The following is a 20,899-nucleotide window of genomic DNA, read 5'->3' as shown; positions in this document are numbered from 1 at the left end:
ACGATCTAGGTATGAAAGAAAATAAGGCTTCCAGTGCGATAAAGGCCGGCCGTATCTTTCCTCTTCGGTCACCTCGCGTATCTCAAAAAGCCTAAAGACGCGAATCGACCCAAGCTTGCGCAAGATCTGGTTCCACGACCTGAGCCATGCCGCAAACCTCGATTGCCAAGAGGCTCGCTCTTGAGTCTTCGGCGAACAGCACAGAGCCGCAGGTCCCAACTGTTGGTACTACCACGACCCTGCGTCGCAAGGCAGAATAAAGCAATGGCCGAGACAGAGCGTGAGGCCCGTCTTCAATCCGATGGGCCTTACCCTACCTGACAAAGTGTTTGGTTGGCGATGTTGCTGTTTTTATAGATGATACACCTCACGTCCGCATAGAATCCATTTATACTTGTCCAAAAGTCATGTTAGAGTTGCATGTCTCAGCTGTTCCAAATTGGAGCTCTGGCGCTACGGCACGTAACCGCCATGAGGATGCCATTTGTGGGATACGTACATGTAGATACAATTCGGACATATCTGCCAAAATACAGTAGATCACATCACAGAATCCTTCCGCGTCCGGGCCCCGAACGTGCGTCAACAACCGCCTAGACGAGCACACAAGACGACGCTGGTCCCCCGCCTAAACCCCACGAGTCGTTCACTCTAAAAGGCAATGATTGAGACTGGTCGGACGGGCCAGCCGAACGCACAGCCGACGTCCGTTCTTTCGAGGGCTTTGGGCTCTCGGCAGCTGAGTCACGGTTGACCGAGAGGAACGAGATCAGACGCCGGTTTACTAGTACCCCAAAGCAGTTGGTGTTCTGCCACGGCTTTTTGGTTACTGACTGACAAGTTTGAGTGACAAGTGACAAGCTTGACTGTTTTGATAGGATTCGACAGCCTTTGTTCACCAGTAACCATTAGAATTGGAGTTGCGGGCGCCTAACATTGAGCATGGTGGTCAAGCATCGCTTCACGATATCTTTCAGCCTCGTTCTTTTTTCCTCTCCACTTTGGTGTCTACTTATATTCGAAACCAGTTCCAATTGTGATGGAAACCAGCATATAAAAATACCGATCCCAGATGAACATCTATTTTGAATAAGGCCAAGACTTTGATCCGCGAAACTTGACCAGAACCACCGTCGATCTCTCCAATGTCTCGTCAGAGAGCCGGGGCCAACGGCGTATGGGTTTCACCTCTATTTGCGGTCAACCAAAGACTCGTTCACGGGGCTGCTACATGGCATTCTCGTTGCAAGTTGAGAACGACAGCGGAGAAGAACGCGTATCAAGTCATGGGTCCAACTTCAGCCTTGTCCTTTAGTTGTCCCTGCCGCAGGAGGCTGAAAGTGGATTCGCCGGCCTCGTTGTGAGGCGGGTCGGGGCCGCGGGGGGTTGGAGGATGTAACGGCGCCAGGCGGTTGCACCTGGAACGCTCACCTTTGGTCACCTTGGTCCAGTGCCGACATCGGTACCCCACAAACCGGGGTGAGGCCTCGGTGAGACTGCAAGGGAATTGGCCAATGAGATGTTGCCAATTTCTCACAAAAACTTTTTTTGTTTCTTTTCGTTTTTTTTTTCTTACGAAAGAAAGAAAGAGGGGCGTTCAACGCTAACGGCGTCTCATCTCTGATCAAGGCCTCCAACGTCAGGAAGCACATGTAACACGTTTTTTTTCTCTCGTCTGACATGATCAGACTCGTTGTGACTATCTGGGCTCTTGTATAGTTCTCGAGGTAGCCACTATAAGCAGGAAGGGGAGAAGCGTGAGCGGTGAAGGAGAGGAAGAATATTTCCGCTGTATGCTGTGCTGTTGCTGGTGCTGGTGCAGCACTGCATGCATCTGCCCACTACGATACCCCTCCAAGTTTTTTTTTCTGCCCCGCCATCGGCACTTCCTGACTCTCACCCACTGTTTAGCATGGTATGGTCTTCTTCACTGCGTCACTGTCGCGTATCGCCGTCACCCACTCCGCCCATGATTCCGTGGATAAATTCTGGTCAGTCGAGAATGAGATGGATGGATCTGTGACGTCGACGGACCCAGAATTTGTGCGGACAACCTCACTTTGGACCGGCAAGAATAGCAGAAAAGTGACTCGCAAAGGGAAGAGTTACACAGTAGATACCCCGCCAAATGATGGAAGTGAAGAGTTGTCCAGACAGAAAGAGACTAGACACACGTGGGACAGGAAGCGCCAACAGCGCATTTCAACGTAAATTAACCATGATATTGTCCTAATCAGGTACCTCCTGTCCAAAGCAAAGGAGACAAGATACTTTGGGACCTCTCTCCGGCGGGACTGCCTCCGAAAAAAGTAGAGGGCTCCGCGTCCGCCGCCGCCAGTCACAAACCACGCAAACACAGTGACCAGTGACACACACACAAAGAGACTGGGGGAAAACAGCGTTTTTCAAGTGGCTTCACTCATTTATTTTTTGAATTTTCTACCTTGAACAAAAAAACGAACCCACTCTCTGAGTCACCGCCCACTACAGTCATCGACCAACACCCCCCAAAAAAGGCCACTACCGGACGCTCCCCTTCCCCTGTGGACGAACATTCATCCTCCCACTCCTCCAGGCTCGGTCAACGACGGCTCAAGCAACGAATTCACCACACGATACCCCGTCAGATCCAATAGGCGACCGGCTGTTCGTCCGCTCTCTCTGTCGTTGTTAATACCAGTGTAAGCTTATTTCCCTACCCTTGATTGGCTTTTTTTACTGCCGTTACGCGGCGGGAGATCGACCTCTTCGTTGAATCCGGGGAACTGTTTCGGGGTTGGTGGGTGGTTTTTGCGGTCAATCTCACGATGCGCAGCATCCACCACACACAGACAACCACCAGCGATGACAATGGAGGAGGGGTCCAATCGCTCTAGCAGCGCTTCAACATGATCAGAACAATGTCATTGACTAACATTGGCTCAATTTTGCAGTTTTCAAGATACCCCAAACCCATCACCACATAGCCAAAATGCCCGGTCTCGACCTTGAGCATGAGCCCCTCGCGGCTGACGACGTGAGAAGTGAGTCACTTTTTTTTCTCTCTTCGTCTGTCTCTTCAACGTGAGGTGGATGAATGAGCCCACCTACCTTGGGAAATGTCACTCATGGACCCCCTACCACTCTGCCCCACACAAGCTGTTCATCTCAAGCTGCCATCTTCATTCCCATCGAGACTTTACTCAAAGTCGTCGATGAACAATTCGGCTTTCAATCTTACTCCACCACCCGGTTCACTCACTGTCGTTCTCACCAAACACATTCATGTCACAACTCACTCATCTTACTCAACTCACCCACAACACCACCAGCACCACCACCCCTTTGAACCAACAGCCATCACCACAATGCCCAACCAACGACTAACGCACCCTCAGTCCTGGGACAGGATCCCCTGATCCCCCCCGCCCTCCTCTCCTCCGAGATCCCCATGACCGACGCCGCCCTCCAAACCGTCGTCCGCGGCCGCAACGAGGCCGTCGACATCATCATGGGCAAAGACGACCGTCTCCTCGTCATCATCGGCCCCTGCTCCCTCCACGACCCAGCCACAGCAATCGAGTACTGCGCCCGCCTCAAGGCCCTCGCCGCGAAGCTCTCCTCCGACCTCTGCGTCATCATGCGCGCCTACCTCGAGAAGCCGCGCACCACCGTCGGCTGGAAGGGCCTCATCAACGACCCGGACATCGACTCCACTTTCAAGATCAACAAGGGCCTGCGCATCTCCCGCCAGCTCTTCAGCGATCTCACCACCGCCGGCATGCCCATCGCCAGCGAGATGCTCGACACGATCTCCCCCCAGTTCCTCGCCGACTTCATCAGCGTTGGTGCCATCGGTGCCCGCACCACGGAATCCCAGCTCCACCGCGAGCTCGCCTCCGGCCTGTCCTTCCCCGTCGGCTTCAAGAACGGCACCGACGGCAACCTCGGCGTCGCCATCGACGCCATTGGCGCCGCGGCCGCCAAGCACCACTTCATGGGTGTCACCAAGCAGGGCCTCGCCGCCATCACCCGCACAAAGGGCAACGAGCACGGCTTCGTCATCCTCCGCGGCGGCTCCCACGGCCCCAACTTTGACAAGGAGAATGTCCAAAAGGCAAAGGACACGCTCACCAAGAAGGGCCAGAAGCAGGCCATCATGATTGACTGCTCCCACGGTATGTCCCCTTTCTTTATACTTTTCACGCATATCAAGACCTAACACACCACAGGCAACTCAAACAAGGACCACCGCAACCAGCCGAAGGTCGCCGCCGTCATCGGCGACCAGCTCCGCGAGGGCGAGAAGTCCATCATTGGCGTCATGATTGAGTCCAACATCAACGAGGGCAACCAAAAGGTACCCGCCGAGGGCCCCGCCGCCCTCAAGAAGGGCGTCTCCATCACCGACGCCTGCATCGACTGGGATTCCACCGTCGACGTCCTCGAGGGCCTCGCCTCCGCCGTCCGCGCTCGCCGCGAGCGCAACGCCGGTTCCGCCAACGGCAACGAGGACTCGCACAAGGTTACTCACCTTGAGGAGGAGTAAAGCAATCGTCACGTCTAGTAAAAATGACTAGTTTGTGATTTTGTGAGCAAAGAGAGGAAACACCCAAAAGAGAAATAGGGGGATGGAGGGGCTTTGATTGGATGAAATGGAGCATACCAACCCCCTATGCATAGCATTTGCATTTTCAAGGCTCCAGGGAGGAAATCAAGAAAAGTGATTTTTATGCGGTTTACAGTCACGGTTGCATGGGTTCATGATACATGCGTCTCTGGATTGCTCGAGGGCGCCAAGGACAATTAGGAGATATAGATAGCTTCGCAAAACAGCTTCTTGAGTCTCCTTAAACTTTGTAGACTTTGGTGATGCCAACAGCTTGATGCCGTGCCGTCCCGTGATATTCATACATAACCTCACCCATAAACCCAATCCCAATTCACACCCGCCCAAACGCCTTTCCCAGACCTAAGTGCCCCTTAGCCAGATACCACATTAACCCGGCCTCGCAGGCGAAAGCTGGCTATAGTCTCCCCTCCCCCCAGAAGCAGCAGCAGCATCAGCCGCCCTCTTCCCCTCCCGCAGCTCATTCGCCCTCTTAAACACAGCCCAGCCCAGCAATCCCGACGTACCCAGCAGGAACCCCCACACGATGACGCGGTCCTTGTTGCTGTCGCGCTGAAAGCACATAGTCTGGACGTCCTCGTCCTTGGCTTTGCTGCAGAAGTCGATGCCGCGGCTGAGGCAGAAGGCCTTTGTGCATTGCGAGCAGGAGGAGGAGGCGGCACGCTTGTTGAGGAGTGAGGAGGAGGAGGTGGTGTCGCGGCTAGAGGAAGGTGCGTTGCCTGGTGGTTCGCCATCTGCCTTTTGGGGTCCTAGGGCGACGATCGTGCTGTTTTTGAAGCAGGTGCATTTGCAGAAAGTTGGTGCTGCTTGGAGGGGTGTTAGTATGTCTTCGTCTGTTGCGTCCTGGTGTTGGGAGAGGGACTTGGCAAGTACAGAAGACTTACAGTTTGCGCTGACAAGAGCGACGAAGCCGCATAGTAGCAGCAGAAGTATTGATACACGATTCATCCTGGCGAGCTGCGTCCACTGCCGACCGGGTCTGAGTTGTTGGTCGCGACGGCGCGGGTGACAGGCGAAGTTGTCGCCGTCTTGGGCTCGCCGTCAGAGAGGTGATGGACGCACGAGCCACAGCCGGAGCGGATCAGGGTCGCGACCCACTTCTGTGTGGCTGGTACACCTACTCAATTGTGGCTGAAGCTTCGTCTTCTCTGATTCGCCAGCGGAACCCCAGCATCCAAAAAAGTTCAATTGGAGACTTTGAAGCTCCCCCCTACCGAACATCGTGCTGTGTCTTTCGCCCGTACCAGGAGTAGAAAGGGAACTATTCACCAACCTCTCTACCTCTACAACACATCACGACACTGTCGCCCACAATGCGTCGTGTACCCCGTCTCAGGCAGCCAAGCCTGCTGGCAGCCTCCCCGATCCAATGCACCTGCGCCGCGCCCGCCACATTCCCCATCTCAGCAACAGCATCACGAGCCCTCTCAACGACACCCGCAACCCCCAGCCGCGTCCGCAAGTTCCTCTGGAAAGGCGGCGACGCCCCCGGCCCCGAAGACCCCTATGCCGCCGAATCCTCCCAGGCCCTCCGCCAGCAGCGCATCGCGCAGGAGCTAGCCGAGGCCGAGGCCGAGCTGGCCGCCTTCGAGGCCGACAGCCAGCAGACGCAGCGGGCCGAGCAGAAGCGCCGCCAGAAGCCCCAGAGCCGGCTCGCGCACCAGATCAAGAATAAGCGCGTGTGGGCGCCGACGGAGAAGGAGGTCGAGGGAGGAGACTACGTGCCCGCCAAGACGATTGATGGGCTCGAGGAGATTGGTGGGCTTGAAGGGTGGTGGGAGCAGGAGGGCCGCTGGGGCAAGGAGAGCGAGTACGTTGGCTTCGCGAGCGCCGGCGAGGCTGTGACAGATGCCGATGTGTGCGCTGCGCGCGTGAGGCAGGCTGTCGTTGAGGCGCTTGCTGTTGCTGGGTCTTCTGCTGAGGTGCAGGGCCGGTTGACGGCTGCGTGGGCCAGGGGCGACGCGGAGGGATTCAGCAGGGCGACGGCGCTGGGGTTGAAGATTGGGGAGGATGGTAGCGTCTCTCTTGAGGGTGATGTTGCGGCGATTGAGGGCGTCGTCGCGCCTCTGTTGGAGGCTCAGGAGGCGCAGACCTCGGAGGGCGTCGTTGAGGCTGCTGAGGCCAAGGCGTTGGTTGAGGCGTGGGGCGAAGCCTGGAAGAACATCTCTCTCGAGGACGCACGATTCAAGTTCGCTGTAAGTCTTCTCTCCTTCACTGACAAAAGGGGTCGAAACCATTCTAACACTCGATGCGACAGGTCCACAAGCGCGTCTTCCAACTGACGGGCCACCGCGTCCACGACGCCAAGCTCGCGCAGATCAACACGGTCGGCGACCTCATCGCCACCATCGTCAAGCCGCCCAAGCCCACAAAGGTCGCCGAGGCCATTGCCCAGCAGGGCGCCCTGCTCGATTTGCCCAACGTCCGCGTCCGCGACCGCCGCGTCACACCCATCGACAAGGAGACCGAGGTCGGCCGCTGGAAGGTCATCGAGGCGGAGCTCAAGAAGAGAGGCCTGCCCGTTACCGGACACAAGCACCTCGCCAAGCCGGTGCAGAGGGCATGGATCCAGGGCAAGGCGTAAGGAGAGGCGGTGTGGTGTTGTCGAGGTCGGTGAGAAAAGGCAAAGGGCCAAAAGGAGGGGAGGAAATGTGTCTGGTATAGAGGAGACTTGTACAGATATTGTACTCTTTGTAACATATGGAATATCAATGATTCTTGCTCTGATAATACTTGGTTTCATGAGATTACTTCTGATCTGGAAATACCGCCAGTTGTGCCTCAATTCAGTCAAGTTGGATTAACGTTAGAAATCATACTCGGACGAGATATACCCCTATTTCTTGACCCTTCCACATCCCATTCATGAACGGTCAGCAGGATGGGTTGACAGTCCATGGTCTCCGCCCTCCTCTTTGGGCCCGTTTGTTCACAATAGAGATCACCATCCTGCGTTGTTCTTGACGCGGCTGCGTGCAGAGCGAGTGCATACGGCCAACAAACAGACAGCCCTCGACCGGCAGAGGTGTGTTTCGTGGCAAGGGCTTTTCCTGTGATGTTTCTCCATCGACCTCACCTTCCTTTCACAAAGATGACTTATTTCACCTTCCTCCACTTGTCTACGTGGTAAATATCTCAGCCTTTCCGAAACATCAACCTTTCCACTCTCGTTGCCTCTCGACCCTCACAAGTTTCTTTCCCTCTTAAACCACTGCGTATCATTACCTTCCATTCTTATCAGACCACTTGCAGCCATTCAGACCTAAGCGGTTCTTGTCAAAACCTCATCTCACCATTTCTGTCCATTCCTGCCCTTGAGACACTTTCCCTTGGATCTCATCGCCCCAGGTCAAATAATTTTCCTTTGTCCTTTCCACATCCTACTTGCCTGCCGTCAGCGTATGAGAACGATCCTTTCAGGTAAATCATCCCGAATGCCCTCTCCCACGTACGCTAACAACCAATCGGTCAACAGAATGTCTCCAGCTCCAGACTTCAAAAGGTGGCCTCGGGCCGTCAGGATGAAGAGGTGGCTGGACTGGGCAAAGTCCCAGAAACTGCCCGTGTTCAGGCAGTATCCAGACAAGTCTGCAAGAGTCGACAAGGAACTCAAAGCAGTCTTCTGGGACTTTGACAGGACGGATCTTCCTCTCCTCACGGAGCAAGAGTGCTGGGAACGCATGTACTCTGCACTCCGGCACCCCGTATCCAACCCCAACGAGCAGTACTACATCAAGGTACTCAACGCCGTCGACTGCGAAGTGTCCCGGATCCTCAACCATGGGAGCATGCACCAGACGCTCGTCAAGCTGGCGAGAGAGGCTGGCTTCGACGCGCGTAAATGCTGCGACCCGTCGCTCTCGAAGGAGCAAAGAAAATATGAGCCTCCGAAAGGACCTCAGCAGACTAGCAGTGCTGACGCACGTATGAAGGCCAATTCGGGTGCGTTTCCTCGCAGGGAACTTGATCTGGAGGGACCGCTGAACTTCGCGGCTGTTTCGGAGTTCTTGCTGCAGCAGAACGCCCTCAAAGAGAAGAACGAGGCAGCAGCTGCTCGTACTACTCCGAACAGCGCCGTCGCGCGCTCGACGGGAAATAGAGGCGGCTCAGATCCATATGCGAGCCTGCCCTACCTTGAAGGTTCCATATTTGCGCCAAAGGCATTGGCAAAGAATGCCATGGCGAACGAGAATACTCGCTTGGAACGGAGCAAGCTGTCCTTGTCGATTCAAGAGTCAGACGCCGCTGGAAGACTGTCTTCCGAGGGAATAATTGGGAACCCCACAGATCAAGCGGCACAGCTGATGTCCAACGACGCAGATTCGAAGACGTCCTTCAACGGATTTGTTATCCCAAAGAGACAGCGCGGCGGCAGCGTTCAACAAGAGGGAGCCATACCCGCTACGAGACCAGAGTCGAGATCAGTAACGAGCACAGCCTCGTCAGGAGGGCTGTCTGGTTCTCAAGCCTCCCTCTCGAAGCAGCCTCCTATTGAGGCTCCTATACAAACTCACAGAACATTGGAACGGCAGACTCGGCGAGGATCGAGTGACATCCAGGCTAGCTCTCAACCCCAGCATGGCGCATTGGTCAGAAGACCGAGCGGAACTAAGGGATCTGGATTGTCGACGCCGTCAAACCTACCGGCACAAGCCTCCTCCAGTAATTCTCAGCAGCACGGCAGTCTGTCAGTCAAGACAGAGTCTCAAGAGCAAATTGCTTCACTAGCAGGACAGAAGACGGCGAGTCAACCCGGTGTGGTCTCAACCCAGGGAAGCACGACCCAAGGGCAAGCCATCACAGCTGCGATGACGAAGAAGCTTGATGCGACAATCAACCAGAATCTCTTGGAAGCGATCCGAGGAGTCTACCGCAGCGTTCCCAAGTTAGTAGAGGGAAAGATACGAGGATGGCTGGACGGCCCAGAGTACCGCTCCATGGGATTCGCTGTTCTCCGGGACGTTGAAAATGAGACGACGAAGATGGTCAGAGAGTCTCTCATAGCCAAGATGAAGGCCATGGAGCAAATCGTCAAGGGCTCCGAGAGCCAGCATCGAACGGAGTCAGTCCGGGATACCAAGCGCAAGGCTGATGAGAAGGATGCGGAAGGAGGTGACCAGTGTCAACAGGCTGCGAAGCGGCATCGAGGCGACGGCGGTGGCAGTGGTTGTGCTACATGAACATCCCCGGCAGACCGACTGTTCAGATGTTGATGGTGGATAACTGGGATACAGAATTTCGATAACCTTGTTTGGAGTACGGTCTAAGTTTGACCATGGACCAGGGAGGATATCCTATTGGGAATTGTTTGATTTGGCGTTCGTATCGGATGGATGGATTTGCTTTTTGAGGATTACTCATACCCCTTTGATGTATCTTACGAGGAAATGAGAAACGAGTCGATTAGCATGAATGATGAGTCTACCAGAACTGCTTTCGGAAGGGCTGAGTGAAGGTTTAAATCCACAAGCGCCAACATCCGATGTGGGATCCCACTCAAGTAGCCATATTTCCTCACATCAGCAACACTGCAAAGAGGGTTCATTCAGCCCTGAACAGGGCAAGTAGCTCAATTATCAGCTACCTAAGTCATTGCGTGACCGAACTCTAGGTCGGTATAGATCAGGAAGTGTTCCATTCCCCGTTCCATCACGCGTAAGCAAAAACGCTTCATGCCATTCATTCATTCCATCTTCCTCGCTCCCGTCATATCAAGCTTTCGTTTTTGAATCGTTTCTGTAAAAGGCGTTGTTAGATGTGTATTCTTGCGAGGGAGAATGAGGACAGTGTATTTTGGACATACATTCAAAGTGGAAGTTGCCGTCATTGTTGGACAGGCGCTCGCACAGGTTAACGTCGGCGTCAATGGCCTGGCCCTCAACGTTGAAGAGGCGGGCGCGGAGGATGGGCTGGTCGCCCTCGAACTCGAAGCGGATATCCTCAGCGGAATCAGCGAAGCCTGGTTTTTCGTAACATGCGTTAGTGAAATCTGTTGCTTCGTATCATGGAAGGGAATCATGGGTTGAGGCAGGGCCAAAGCTCTCCCGCCCAGAGTGTAGAGAGAGAAAGAGGGTATCAAGGAGGGAGGTATGAGGAAGGAGACGTACCGCGGCCACCCCAATCGAAACGGCCGTTGTTGTTGCCGAGGCAGTCGTTGAGGTTGCACTCGGCGTCGACGAAGTCGCCGTTGCCGTTCTGGAGGCGGGCGCGGAGGATGTGGCCGTCGTCGACGCGGGTGTCCTGGGCGGAGTGGTGGAAGTTGGACATTTTGGCTGATGTTTTGTTTGTGAAGGTTGTTTTATGAGATGAATTGAGTTTGGTCAGAGGGAAGAAGAAGGGCTGCGGGAGAGTGGGGGATGGGAAAGCTTTATATAGATGTTGAATGTCGTCAGGACGGAGGATGACGAGGGTAGGAGTGACGGGGCAGCTGCTTGTGGCTGGAACCTTATTCACACACAAGCTGGAGAACAGGCAGGAAGCTCAGGAGGGGCAAGGGGGAGTGAAACTGTGGAAGAGAGAGGCCTCCATTGTATTCACTGGGTACTTTGTCGTCCTGTTGCAGACACGTGGAGGTGGGAAATGGCGGTCTTGGGACGAGGGGAGCGGGTTTCCATTGGCGATGAGAGATTCTCCTTGGCTGGAGCCCAGTTCACGCCCTGCTTCTACCTCAGGAAACCTCAGGGAAGCTTCATGCTCTTGCCTATGGACCTCGAGCTGAATACCTCACCCATTGGCAATATCTGGGCCTTTGCTTGGCCCTGCCCGTCTGGCCCTATAGGGAGAAGCTAGCTTCACGCCCACGAACCAATTGGATCCGGATTGCTCACTTCCCATAGCTTCGGTTCGTTTCTGTGCCTAGCATGTCGTAACCTGTGACCTCTGGTTTCAATGGGAGGTGGTGTCACGGTGCTGGCTATTCTTGCTACGTAGCTCATGGAGCCAAGAGCCTCCTCCGCTGACAGGGGGGAGGGGGCAGGCATGGGAGCTTCCAGGAGAGCTCGTTGGTTGGACAGGGGGCAAGACGAGGCGAGGGTGAGGCTAGGCGATGGAGGGGCGGCGGGGTGGGAGCTTAAGTGGGATGGATGGAGGGGTAGCTCTGCTCTGGTTCCCATTTCACGTCACGGCGATGCCGGGTTATGGATATTTTCGTATGGCTGTACGGCATTGAGTGTCTAGTAAGTCTACGGCGTATTAGGAGCTACCTTTGGCACCTTTGGTAGACTAAGGTAGGTAGCTACTCCATGCCTCTAATGCACTCCCCACGCCATGCTTCGAGTCTATTGATGCCCTTCTTCTTCTTGCCATTCGACCCCGCCGGCACGAGGGTGCCGAGGGCTCGCGATGGGGGCCGCTTGGCGTACATGAGGGGACACGCCTCTCATGCAGGGTGCGACTGGGACAAACTGGGACACGTTTGGATACGGGGAAGCCAGGGACGACTGAGAGGCCACGAGAGATTTCGCTGGTGTGTTGGATGACGCGGCCTGCTTTTTGTCGCTTGGCTTGGGGGAAGGAGGACAACATTGGGGTTCATTGTGGTCTTGCTCTATACTGTGTAAACACAAGATGATGAGTGGGAAAGCGAAGGAATCATCGGCTGCTTTGAAGCTCGGGGCGTGGCATCATGGCCCGTGAGTGCGGAAGAGTCTGGGCAGAGGAATTGAGAGGCAGCCGCGCGCTTGCTTCGGCTCGAGACGAGAGGCGTGAGGTTCTTGGCGACTTGCCATGATCCGTGGGTTGCCTCTCTCTCTTTCTGAAAGCCCGCGTATCTCGGAATCGAGGTAGGTGGGAGTGGTAACTCTGGGGAGTGAACTGAAGTGAAAGTAAACAAAAGGCCAGAATCAAGCATAAAGTCGGCTTCGGCACGCCACGACTAACGCGCTACAGAGCTTGTCCCCCGGTTCCTGAAGACAATTGGGCTACAGAAGGAAGTGGAGCGGTCAGAAATAGAGCTCGTCATCTGAGACCTACCTAAAGTCCACTTTGTGGGAGCTACAGAAGGGGCGTAGCTTCGTGGTGCTTCAGAGTTGAGAGCATCATGCGTGACGCTGGTAAAGCTCAAGACATGATACCTTGGAGGCCTGTTTCCTTGTTCTCACCACTGTAACAAAAAGAGACACACGAACAGCTACCAAGCTTCCTCTTGGTTCCCTTTACTCCCTCCTCTTGGTCACAGAAAGCAGAAGGTGGAGGCATCGCGTCGCGGGTTCTGGACATGTCGTCCATTCATGTGGCATGAGGTTTTCCCTGGAACCACTCTTTTTTCTGCCCATTGGATTCTTTGGCCCCCCAGCAAAAGCAGGTCCGACCTATCAGGGTCTGGAGAGGAACACCAAAACAGAAGTATTGGCGGGGAACGGAGGCCGTGGCCTGCGGCAAGGACCGATGCGTTCCGTTCGTGGCATCGCCTCATGGGGTCGGGCCAGAACTCTGAACTCAGACCCCTCCTCTCTGGTTCCTGTTTCCTAGTCCAGGTTCCTTGGGCTAGGGGCCTGGGAAGCTTGAGAGGGCTGGAACACGATGGTACGCCACTGGCGTGATGGTCCCCGGTATAAGCTGGCGGTCTGGCGTAACGATGTCGTCGTAGATGTAGCAAGTTCGTGTTTGCATTGGCCACACCTTGATTTAGTGAGTGGTTGTCGTGGGTGATGTGAGGTGTGTTTTGAGTTGAGGTGACGATCTTCTTTGTGGTTGCACAGAGCACCACAGGCACCACACAGGCACCAAAGGCATAACTCTCAGGGGGTTTTCGGAGGGGTCCCAGTCGAAGGGGGAGCCAAGGCGGGGCGGGGCGGGGTTCGGATTCATCATAGGAGCGGTCAGAGGTTGGAGGGGTAGAGAAGCAGGGTAGAGGAGAAGACCGAAGGCCCGTAGGCAAAGAGGTGAATCATTGAGGCACTTTGACGACAAGCACCTTGACAGCCTTGGCTGGGACCTTGATGAGACGACCAAGGTTGACGCTATTGGCACCTTGAGGGGTTGGGCAATAGTATAAAGAGATGGTTGTTGTCCAGCCTGCAGCACTGAGGAGGTTGTTGATTGTGAAGACAACATGATCCTTCAGCAGTTCCTCCAGGCAAAGAATAGTTCCAAAAGACATCAAGAGCGGCAAGCAGTACATTCAACATCACAACGGTGGAACAGTGGAACAGAATTCGGCGTCTCAAGAGATGAATTGCTCAAGTGAGTGACTAAACATGCCAATAGGTCCATCAATTAGAAAAGACACTATCCGCCGATGCAAACTATCCATCAACCAAGTCGTAACCCATATCCCGAATTCAAAAACTCATATCGTCGTCGTATCGAGAGAAAGCGAAACCGCAACAAAGCAGCAACGTATCATAGGTCGTCGTCAAGGGAAAAGGCGTTTATTTGCAGGAAGAGCAAGAGCAGCCAGAGCCGCAGTTGCCTGAGACAGGTTAGCGTCTTGGTCTCCAATGGCTGACCGCCGACGACACCGTTGCGGTTGCGATGCGGTTGCAGGGGGGAGAGTAAGGTACATACAGGTAGAAGCGCCGGAGCAGCCGCAGTCACCCTTCATTTTGATGGTTGTTGGTTGGTTTGGGGGGGTTTAAAAAGGTGTTGTTGTTGTAGTTGACGTGATGGACTTGGATGTTGACGTTGTGGAGATCAGATCAGAGGCGGAAGAAGAGAGGTAAGAAGCCGCGCACTTATATATCCAGAGCCTCCTCCTAGCAGCTCGGATAGTCACCCAGAGGGAGGGGACACTGGGAGTAGCAGGAGGAGGGGTCAGATGTCAGATGAGGGTGGCCAGATGGGACCGGATCGGGGGCCCGTCATTGGGCGGGTGCGCCGTTTGTGCGGAAACGCAGTCCAAGTCAAGCCAGCGTCGTGGCTCGGGACTGGCGACCTGTTGGCGAGGGGTGCCTCGGTGGGGTTTGCGCTCTTTGTGCGTTGACGGTAGCCAGTCGTCCCCCTTTTCTTTCGGGGCTGGAACTTGGCCCGGCATGGATGTCCATGGAATGGCCCATGGGGGGTTGAGTTGGTTTGGGGGAGGTCTTTTTGCCCTTTTTTGCGCCGCGCGAATCGCCTCGGCCGCCCAAACCAATCCTGGCTGACGGGCAAGACAGGGTCAAAGACCACTGTGATGCTTCCCAATTGTCAACCTTTTCTTATCTCAACGCATCGTTGCCGGATAAGGTTCAGGTGGGTTGCGTCTTTTGTGCGGGAGGCGCTAGGATTTGGCCATTTGTTCCTCAATGCATCGTTTGCAGCTGACCCCGGCAGGACGATGAGATGAGATTCGTATCTTTTGAGATGTTGCCGAAGCAGGTAGGCATCCCGTGGCATCCAGTCGCAAGTTCCGGGAGCTGCTCTGGGGGGCTGTGATACTGCGAGACAGCGTGAGAGAGTGAGACTGGCATCGAGAGACTGGCAGAGATAACGGTATGACGACGATAGCAAACGGTCCTCATTCAGGCAGGACCCTGAATCTTTGTCCTGGCGGCTGACGTCGGACGCACTCGTGGCGAGGAGGGGTATCCCATCCTCTGCCTGCCCGTAAGCCGCTGTAAGCTGCCCCAAGCGCAGCGCCAACACTGATGGAGGGGTACTATCCGTAGCACTATGATGGAAGGGCGAGTGAGGGGTACCCGTGGCTGTGACGTCTGTCCTGTCACTCTGCGCCTGCGGTGTCTTGGATGTGTGTGGCTGTCTCGAGTTGCGGCCTTTGTGCGTGAATCTTCACCACTCGCTCTGCGATGCACCGATGTAGCTGAGACCCTTGGCCCTCGAGGCATTTGTGCCGTTATCAATTTCGAGTGCGAGATGCGCGCATGATCGGGGAATTCTGCAATAGATCATCGCCTGCCTGGAAGGTATGACGGAGCCACCTATCGACGGTCTCAGGTCTCTCTCTTGTGCGTTCTTCGGCTCTTCTCCATCACTCGGCCGTTCTTCATCACCGCTTCTTCAGCAAGTTAGCGACCAGCCAGGAGGAGACAAACCCCACCACTCAGACAGCGAACCCCACGGCTCTAACACCCTGGGTGCATTGACCCTCTGTGTGCTGCGTGTGTAAACCGAATTGCTGCTGGACCTGCCCTGTTCCCGTCCCAACCACCTTTTTCTGTTGACTGGTGCCGCCAACCGCGTCGGAGTGTTTTCTTAGTCACGATGCTGGCGATTTCGAGGCTTTGAACGGCGCTGTTCTCTCTTTGTGCCAGGTGCCAAAGCTGCTAGGCCATGCGCCCGACGGCGGATGATGTCGGTAGGAGGCGAACTTTCCTGACCGCTCTGGTCAGGCCCGAAGAAGACTGACGGAATGGGACGCTTCCAACTTCTAGAGCATAGGTAGTGTTACTAGGGTATCCGTATCCGGACACGCTCTCGTCCTCGTCTGCACCGTGCCGCAACTCGCAGTCATCGAAGACGAGGTATCATAGGCTCTCATTGGGCCTTCTTGGTGAAAACGCATCTTGTGGCACTGATCTGTAAACTGCGCGCATTGATGAAACTTTCTCAATAATCCTCAAAGACCTGCCTGCTTGCTCGTCCACAATGAGGAACGATCAGCTATGCCATTTACGAGGCGCCGTGTGAGAATCTTCATCGGAGACGCTGCAGCAAGACGTTGGTGACCGCTTCGGGCAACGATCGGCTAATGTCGGAACGGATGACATTGACGCACGTGCACTGGAAGCTCGGAACTCGTCGGAAGATCTAGTCACGTGGCCCATCGGCGTTAAGGTACCTTGGGAAAGTCGAGAATCTCCACCGCAATTGAACATCCAGACGTGATGGCATCAAGTTCGCTTGCCTTATTGTAAAATCTCTCAGAGGACCAAAATCATCCCATCAAGCCAGGATGCGCCGCTCGGCCAAGTCATCCCGCAAACATGTAAAGAAGGCTGCATGGGATTGTCACGCAAGTCCGCCAGACGATGGTGGGGTCGCGTCTCTTCTCGAGATCAGACACCACTTAGAGCAGCTGCGGCACGACGTGTGAGTGGCATCTATTCTGCCGCAAATGGAGCGATGACGTTCATCAGACACAAGAGGCGATTGGGATATCTCAATGAATCAGAATGCATCATTTGCGCTATCTGGATGCTTCTTACACAAGTGATCAACCCAACCTTTCTCTGCTGAAGATAATGCCATAAACCCACGCCCACTGTTCCTTACCAGAGACCTCCCATTCATCATCCAGAATCAACAATCGCATTCCCACGCTGGTCTCCTGCTGAGAGCGAAGCTGGAATATCCATCCCTTGTCTCCAAGTGTCGTCCCAGAAAGCCTGACCCATCGCAGGAAAGAAGACGACCATCAGTCGGAAGTCAGTTCCGGCTCCATACTCTCTGGCCTCTTTAACTACTTCTTTCCAGTCAATGTTGCCTCCAGCGCCGACGGCGATAACCATGGTTCGGAAGCTAAGTTGGTCCTCATGATGTGCTTGGCAGAGAGATAGGATGAGAGATTTCACACCTTGAAAGTAAGGTACGCCCATCACATCCTCCTCGGTGTCCGTGGTATCCAACAAAAGCGTTTCCGCTTGCCGAGGCAGCCAATTTTTGACCAACGTAGCGCGTTCATCCAGTGTCTCGAGGAGCGAATAGTACATCGCAATTCTGCTACGGAATACCTTCAGGCCGGACAGCTCCAACGTGCTATTTATTAGAGAGCGAATCTCTAGGGTAGGGTTCTCGCCAAAGAACTTCAAATTCCCCTGCTCACAAACCTTCAAGGTCAGATGCTCAATGCATGGACAACTTTTCGTAAGCGCGGCGCCCAACTCCAAAATTGTTCCTAAGTTATGGCCAATCAAAATTTGAATTCGGAGCGGACTCGGATCAAAGTCGACGAAGAGATGCGTGAGGTTTGTGAACCGCCTTAGGGCCCTGCCGAGAGTTGCAGATTTCATCCCCGTACGCCGAAGTATGAGTTGCTTCGTGGGAAGAGATGTTCTATAAGCGGGACGGTCATGTAGACCCCATATGCCAAGATCGTACGAGGATACAAAAGTCGCCAGAGTTGGATAAGCGACGAAGTGTTCCAGGAAGTTGAAATCTGAGCCAAACATACAGTCATGCTGTGGGTGGATCGGGCTAGGGAGCAAGGAAAGCGACTTCAGTTCCGGGCAGACCCTCTGCTTCATGACGGAGAACGCTGAAATGGCAACCAACAGCATTGACCGCAATCCAATTAGTTGAAGTCGATGGGAAGTGAGGTGGATGACTTGCATCTGAGAGATTGTGAGACAGCAGATTCTGTGACCAAAGCAGAGCAACATGCCCACCAGCAACCCCACAGCAAGTGGCGGATTTGTTCGAGAAAACGTCGCGTACGGTCTGTATAGTAGCAGGATATGACGATCAGTGTCCGAGAGCTTGCTTTCATCGAGTATAAATCTGGGCCAATTGGTAAGATTTGTCGGCGTTTCCATCGTGCTTGGGTCGTAGTAAGCGTCCGGGCCTAATGAAATGTCGACTTCGCGGATCAAGCGACGCAGATGTGGGGTTTCAACCAATGTTCGGACGAGAAGTACCAGTTGATTGTAATGCGTGTGCGGAAGGTTGATGGTGTGGTACAAACCCTGCTGAGCGAACGGGAGTATTCTCTGGTTTACGAGACAGAGAGGATAGGCGTCTGCACAGTAGTGGGCAATCATTGTAACGAGCTCGTTCGGCAGTGATAGGAAAGTAGCGCCCGCCATAACTGCTGGTGGCTAGTGGCCATGTATCCGTTGTAGATGTGCTTCTTGTTGTCGGGTCGCTAAGGCGTCGGGGGCGAGGAAGTTCAGGCGTGATGATTGGCTGGTTGTTTTGTCGAGTGGGAGGTTTCGTTGGGGAGTAGACAAGTTAGAGAAGTGATGGAGATGAACAGATTGGACGAGACTGAGCTCGGTCAAGGAGACTGTTTTTGTCGAGTGGGAGGTTTCGTTGGGGAGTAGACAAGTTAGAGAAGTGATGGAGATGAACAGATTGGACGAGACTGAGCTCGGTCAAGGAGACTGTCAGTAGATGAGATAGAGTGAAGCAAGCAAGAGAATATGAGATACTTCTTTCCACCTGCGATGGCCCTCTACCACTCGATTCATGCCTGCCTTCCTCACCATCTATATGGTGTCAGTAGAATGTGGAAGCAGGAACACATCGTGACCGCTCGACAGGCTGAAGTCTTCACTCAGGCGGAAAGAACATCACTCTTCGCTCTGACCCTCTCACTTGATGACTAGCAAGAAGCGACTGTTGATTCCCAGAATGGGAAGTCGTGGCCTGGAGGGGGAGGCAGTTGGACGATTCCCATGAAGCCCCAGTGGAAGTTGACCAACACAAGAGGTCACTCAGTTGCAATCGACAGGCCTTGAAAGACACAGCCATGCGACAACAACATCTGAGATACACTGCGGATGATGATAGAATGTGCCGACATCGCAGGTGTCCCCGTAGCGCCACCGGAGGATTTCGCCATCTCCACCATGGAGTTCCAAGTCCGCTCCGGGCCATCGCCGGACACACGCCGGAAAGGGAAGTGGTGGGCCACCAGCAGATGCCCTGACTGGATGGAGTTGCAACTCCATTGTGGAGAGTCGGCGGCGCTGACCCGGAGCGGGATTCCTGTGGTCTCGAAGAAGGCTTCTAGTCGTCTGAATGAGCCTTGATTGTGTGTAATGACTGAAATCTGTGAGCTTTGGATGCGATTCATATAAGATAGAGGCAGAATGCCGCTGAAAACTTACTCTTGGAAAGAACCCATCATTGTCTTCTCTCAACTCTCTTCTCCATTGTCAGAATCCATGCCACAATCGTCTCGGGCTCAGGCAATTACCTTCAGTCATGGCACCTTCAAGCACCCAAGACCTATTCGATGTTGAGCATCTCACCTCCAAAAGCATCGAAAAACCCTTGACTACCCATCGGCATACCGCTCCGGACTTTGAGCTCTTCCGCCACCTCGTACCCCTCGTCTCAAGCGGCAAGACAACACACCTCAACGCAGCTTTCATGCCTCCCTCAAATCTCATTGTCAACGAAGCTCTCTCCCGCTTCTGCTCGGAAGCTCTGCATCAACCCTCTCCAAAAACTCGCTGGAAAGAAGATGTCGAGGCAGTCAGGGAACTACTGGGCAGGTACATCAACACAGACCCATCGACCATCGCCTTTGTCAGAGACACCACAGAAGGCCTTGGAAGCTTCATCCGCGGCCTAAAATTCCAACCAGGCGACAACGTCGTGATTCTCGACTGCGAGCATCCGAACCAAGCGTTCGCCTGGCTGACGCTGCGCTCGGCTGGGCTGGAGGTCAGACTCGTCCCTACAGACCCAGAGAACCCGGTAGCAGCGAACGCGGAGACCTTTGCGCCGTACGTTGATGAAAGGACCAGGGCGATCGGGCTGAGTTCCATGATGTTCCACACAGGACAACGGAACGATGTCGCGGATGTCTGCGCGGCGTTTAGGCATCGGGGAATTCACGTTCTCGCGGACCTTACCCAGCAAGTCGGGTTTGCTGCCGTCGATGTGCAAGCATTGGGTGTATCGGGGGCGGCATTCAGCCTGCACAAGGGTCTCAACTCTCCAACTGGCTTCGCTGCGCTGTACGTCGATACGAAGGTCATCCTAGAGATGGATCCAGTTCCACCCATAGTAGGCTACGGCGGCGTGAGCAGTGTCGGTGACTCGGAGGACTTTGCGGTCCCGGAAGGCCCCGTCATCTTCCACCCTACTGCGAGACGATACGAACACGCTAACATGAGCTTCATCTCAGCCGTGGCTGCAAGAGCATTCCTCCAGTTTTATCTCGAAGTGATGGGCCCCAGAAATCTCGAGCAGCGTCTGTATAGCCTTGGAGATGCGATGCGACAATCTTGCGCTGAATTGGGTGTTGGCGTCGTAGGGCCAAGCGAGAGGAAACACCACGCACCGCATCTTCATGTTCTTCGTTTGCAGGACTCGAGATGGTCTGAACGCTTGGAGGCAGCGGGTATTGTAGCGACGAAGTTTAGGACAGGTATCAGGGTCTCTTTTGGCTTCTATAGCAATCTGGAAGATGTCGAGAGATTGATGGCGGTGATCCGGACGGGGCTTGAAAGCGGCATTCCGTCGTGTTAGTGATGCGCGGTCAAAGGAGATGATGAAAGAGACAAACCGACAGCCTTGATTCTCGATTGACGATATTTCAATGAAAGAGATATGGAGACAGTCTTCTATGATGATCTTTGATGACTTTCTTTCCTGTTGAATGTCGCAATCCTTAGAGTATTGACCTCCAGAGCCAGAAAGGCGATAGTGGCATGGAGGAAAATGTTCCAGCGCAAGTCCACT

At 54.4% G+C, this 20,899-nt stretch overlaps 7 protein-coding genes across 7 annotated transcripts; 4 read left to right on the top strand and 3 right to left on the bottom strand.

Moving 5' to 3' along the window:
* Positions 1-2,461: 2,461 nt before the first annotated feature.
* Positions 2,462-4,793, top strand: HER10_EVM0009807 (3-deoxy-7-phosphoheptulonate synthase). Its single transcript, XM_035479280.1, has 3 exons — positions 2,462-3,023; positions 3,378-4,157; positions 4,212-4,793. The coding sequence occupies exons 1-3, from the start codon at positions 2,972-2,974 to the stop codon at positions 4,526-4,528; spliced, it is 1,149 nt and encodes a 382-aa protein (XP_035334290.1). The 5' UTR covers positions 2,462-2,971; the 3' UTR covers positions 4,529-4,793.
* Positions 4,794-4,876: 83 nt separating this feature from the next.
* Positions 4,877-5,641, bottom strand: HER10_EVM0004035 (uncharacterized protein). The gene is made up of 2 exons (XM_035473694.1): positions 5,494-5,641; positions 4,877-5,415 (listed from the first exon to the last, which is right to left on the bottom strand). The coding sequence occupies exons 1-2, from the start codon at positions 5,555-5,557 to the stop codon at positions 4,979-4,981; spliced, it is 501 nt and encodes a 166-aa protein (XP_035333890.1). The 5' UTR covers positions 5,558-5,641; the 3' UTR covers positions 4,877-4,978.
* Positions 5,642-5,823: 182 nt separating this feature from the next.
* Positions 5,824-7,331, top strand: HER10_EVM0010345 (uncharacterized protein). Its single transcript, XM_035479808.1, has 2 exons — positions 5,824-6,804; positions 6,867-7,331. The coding sequence occupies exons 1-2, from the start codon at positions 5,923-5,925 to the stop codon at positions 7,191-7,193; spliced, it is 1,209 nt and encodes a 402-aa protein (XP_035334325.1). The 5' UTR covers positions 5,824-5,922; the 3' UTR covers positions 7,194-7,331.
* A 480-nt stretch (positions 7,332-7,811) lies between these two features.
* On the top strand, positions 7,812-9,789 carry HER10_EVM0010668 (uncharacterized protein; the record flags this gene model as incomplete). The annotated part of the gene is made up of 1 exon (XM_035480120.1): positions 7,812-9,789. Exon 1 carries the CDS (start codon positions 8,011-8,013, stop codon positions 9,787-9,789), a length of 1,779 nt encoding a protein of 592 aa, XP_035334350.1. The 5' UTR covers positions 7,812-8,010.
* A 360-nt stretch (positions 9,790-10,149) lies between these two features.
* HER10_EVM0010507 (uncharacterized protein) lies at positions 10,150-11,366 on the bottom strand. The gene is made up of 3 exons (XM_035479964.1): positions 10,717-11,366; positions 10,413-10,568; positions 10,150-10,345 (listed from the first exon to the last, which is right to left on the bottom strand). Coding segments are annotated over exons 1-3 (318 nt in total). The 5' UTR covers positions 10,877-11,366; the 3' UTR covers positions 10,150-10,343.
* Positions 11,367-16,376: 5,010 nt separating this feature from the next.
* Positions 16,377-18,395, bottom strand: HER10_EVM0011307 (uncharacterized protein). Its single transcript, XM_035480742.1, has 2 exons — positions 17,872-18,395; positions 16,377-17,817 (listed from the first exon to the last, which is right to left on the bottom strand). The coding sequence occupies exons 1-2, from the start codon at positions 18,286-18,288 to the stop codon at positions 16,777-16,779; spliced, it is 1,458 nt and encodes a 485-aa protein (XP_035334403.1). The 5' UTR covers positions 18,289-18,395; the 3' UTR covers positions 16,377-16,776.
* Positions 18,396-19,411: 1,016 nt separating this feature from the next.
* On the top strand, positions 19,412-20,686 carry HER10_EVM0012666 (uncharacterized protein; the record flags this gene model as incomplete). The annotated part of the gene is made up of 1 exon (XM_035482056.1): positions 19,412-20,686. One exon carries the CDS (start codon positions 19,412-19,414, stop codon positions 20,684-20,686), a length of 1,275 nt encoding a protein of 424 aa, XP_035334495.1.
* Positions 20,687-20,899: the final 213 nt, after the last annotated feature.

The sequence above is a fragment of the Colletotrichum scovillei genome (genome assembly GCF_011075155.1).
Source record: "Colletotrichum scovillei strain TJNH1 chromosome Unknown Contig00005, whole genome shotgun sequence".
NCBI lineage: Eukaryota > Fungi > Ascomycota > Sordariomycetes > Glomerellales > Glomerellaceae > Colletotrichum > Colletotrichum scovillei.
Note: the sequence above shows the minus strand (reverse complement) of the source record. Positions and strands in the feature narration are given on the sequence as shown.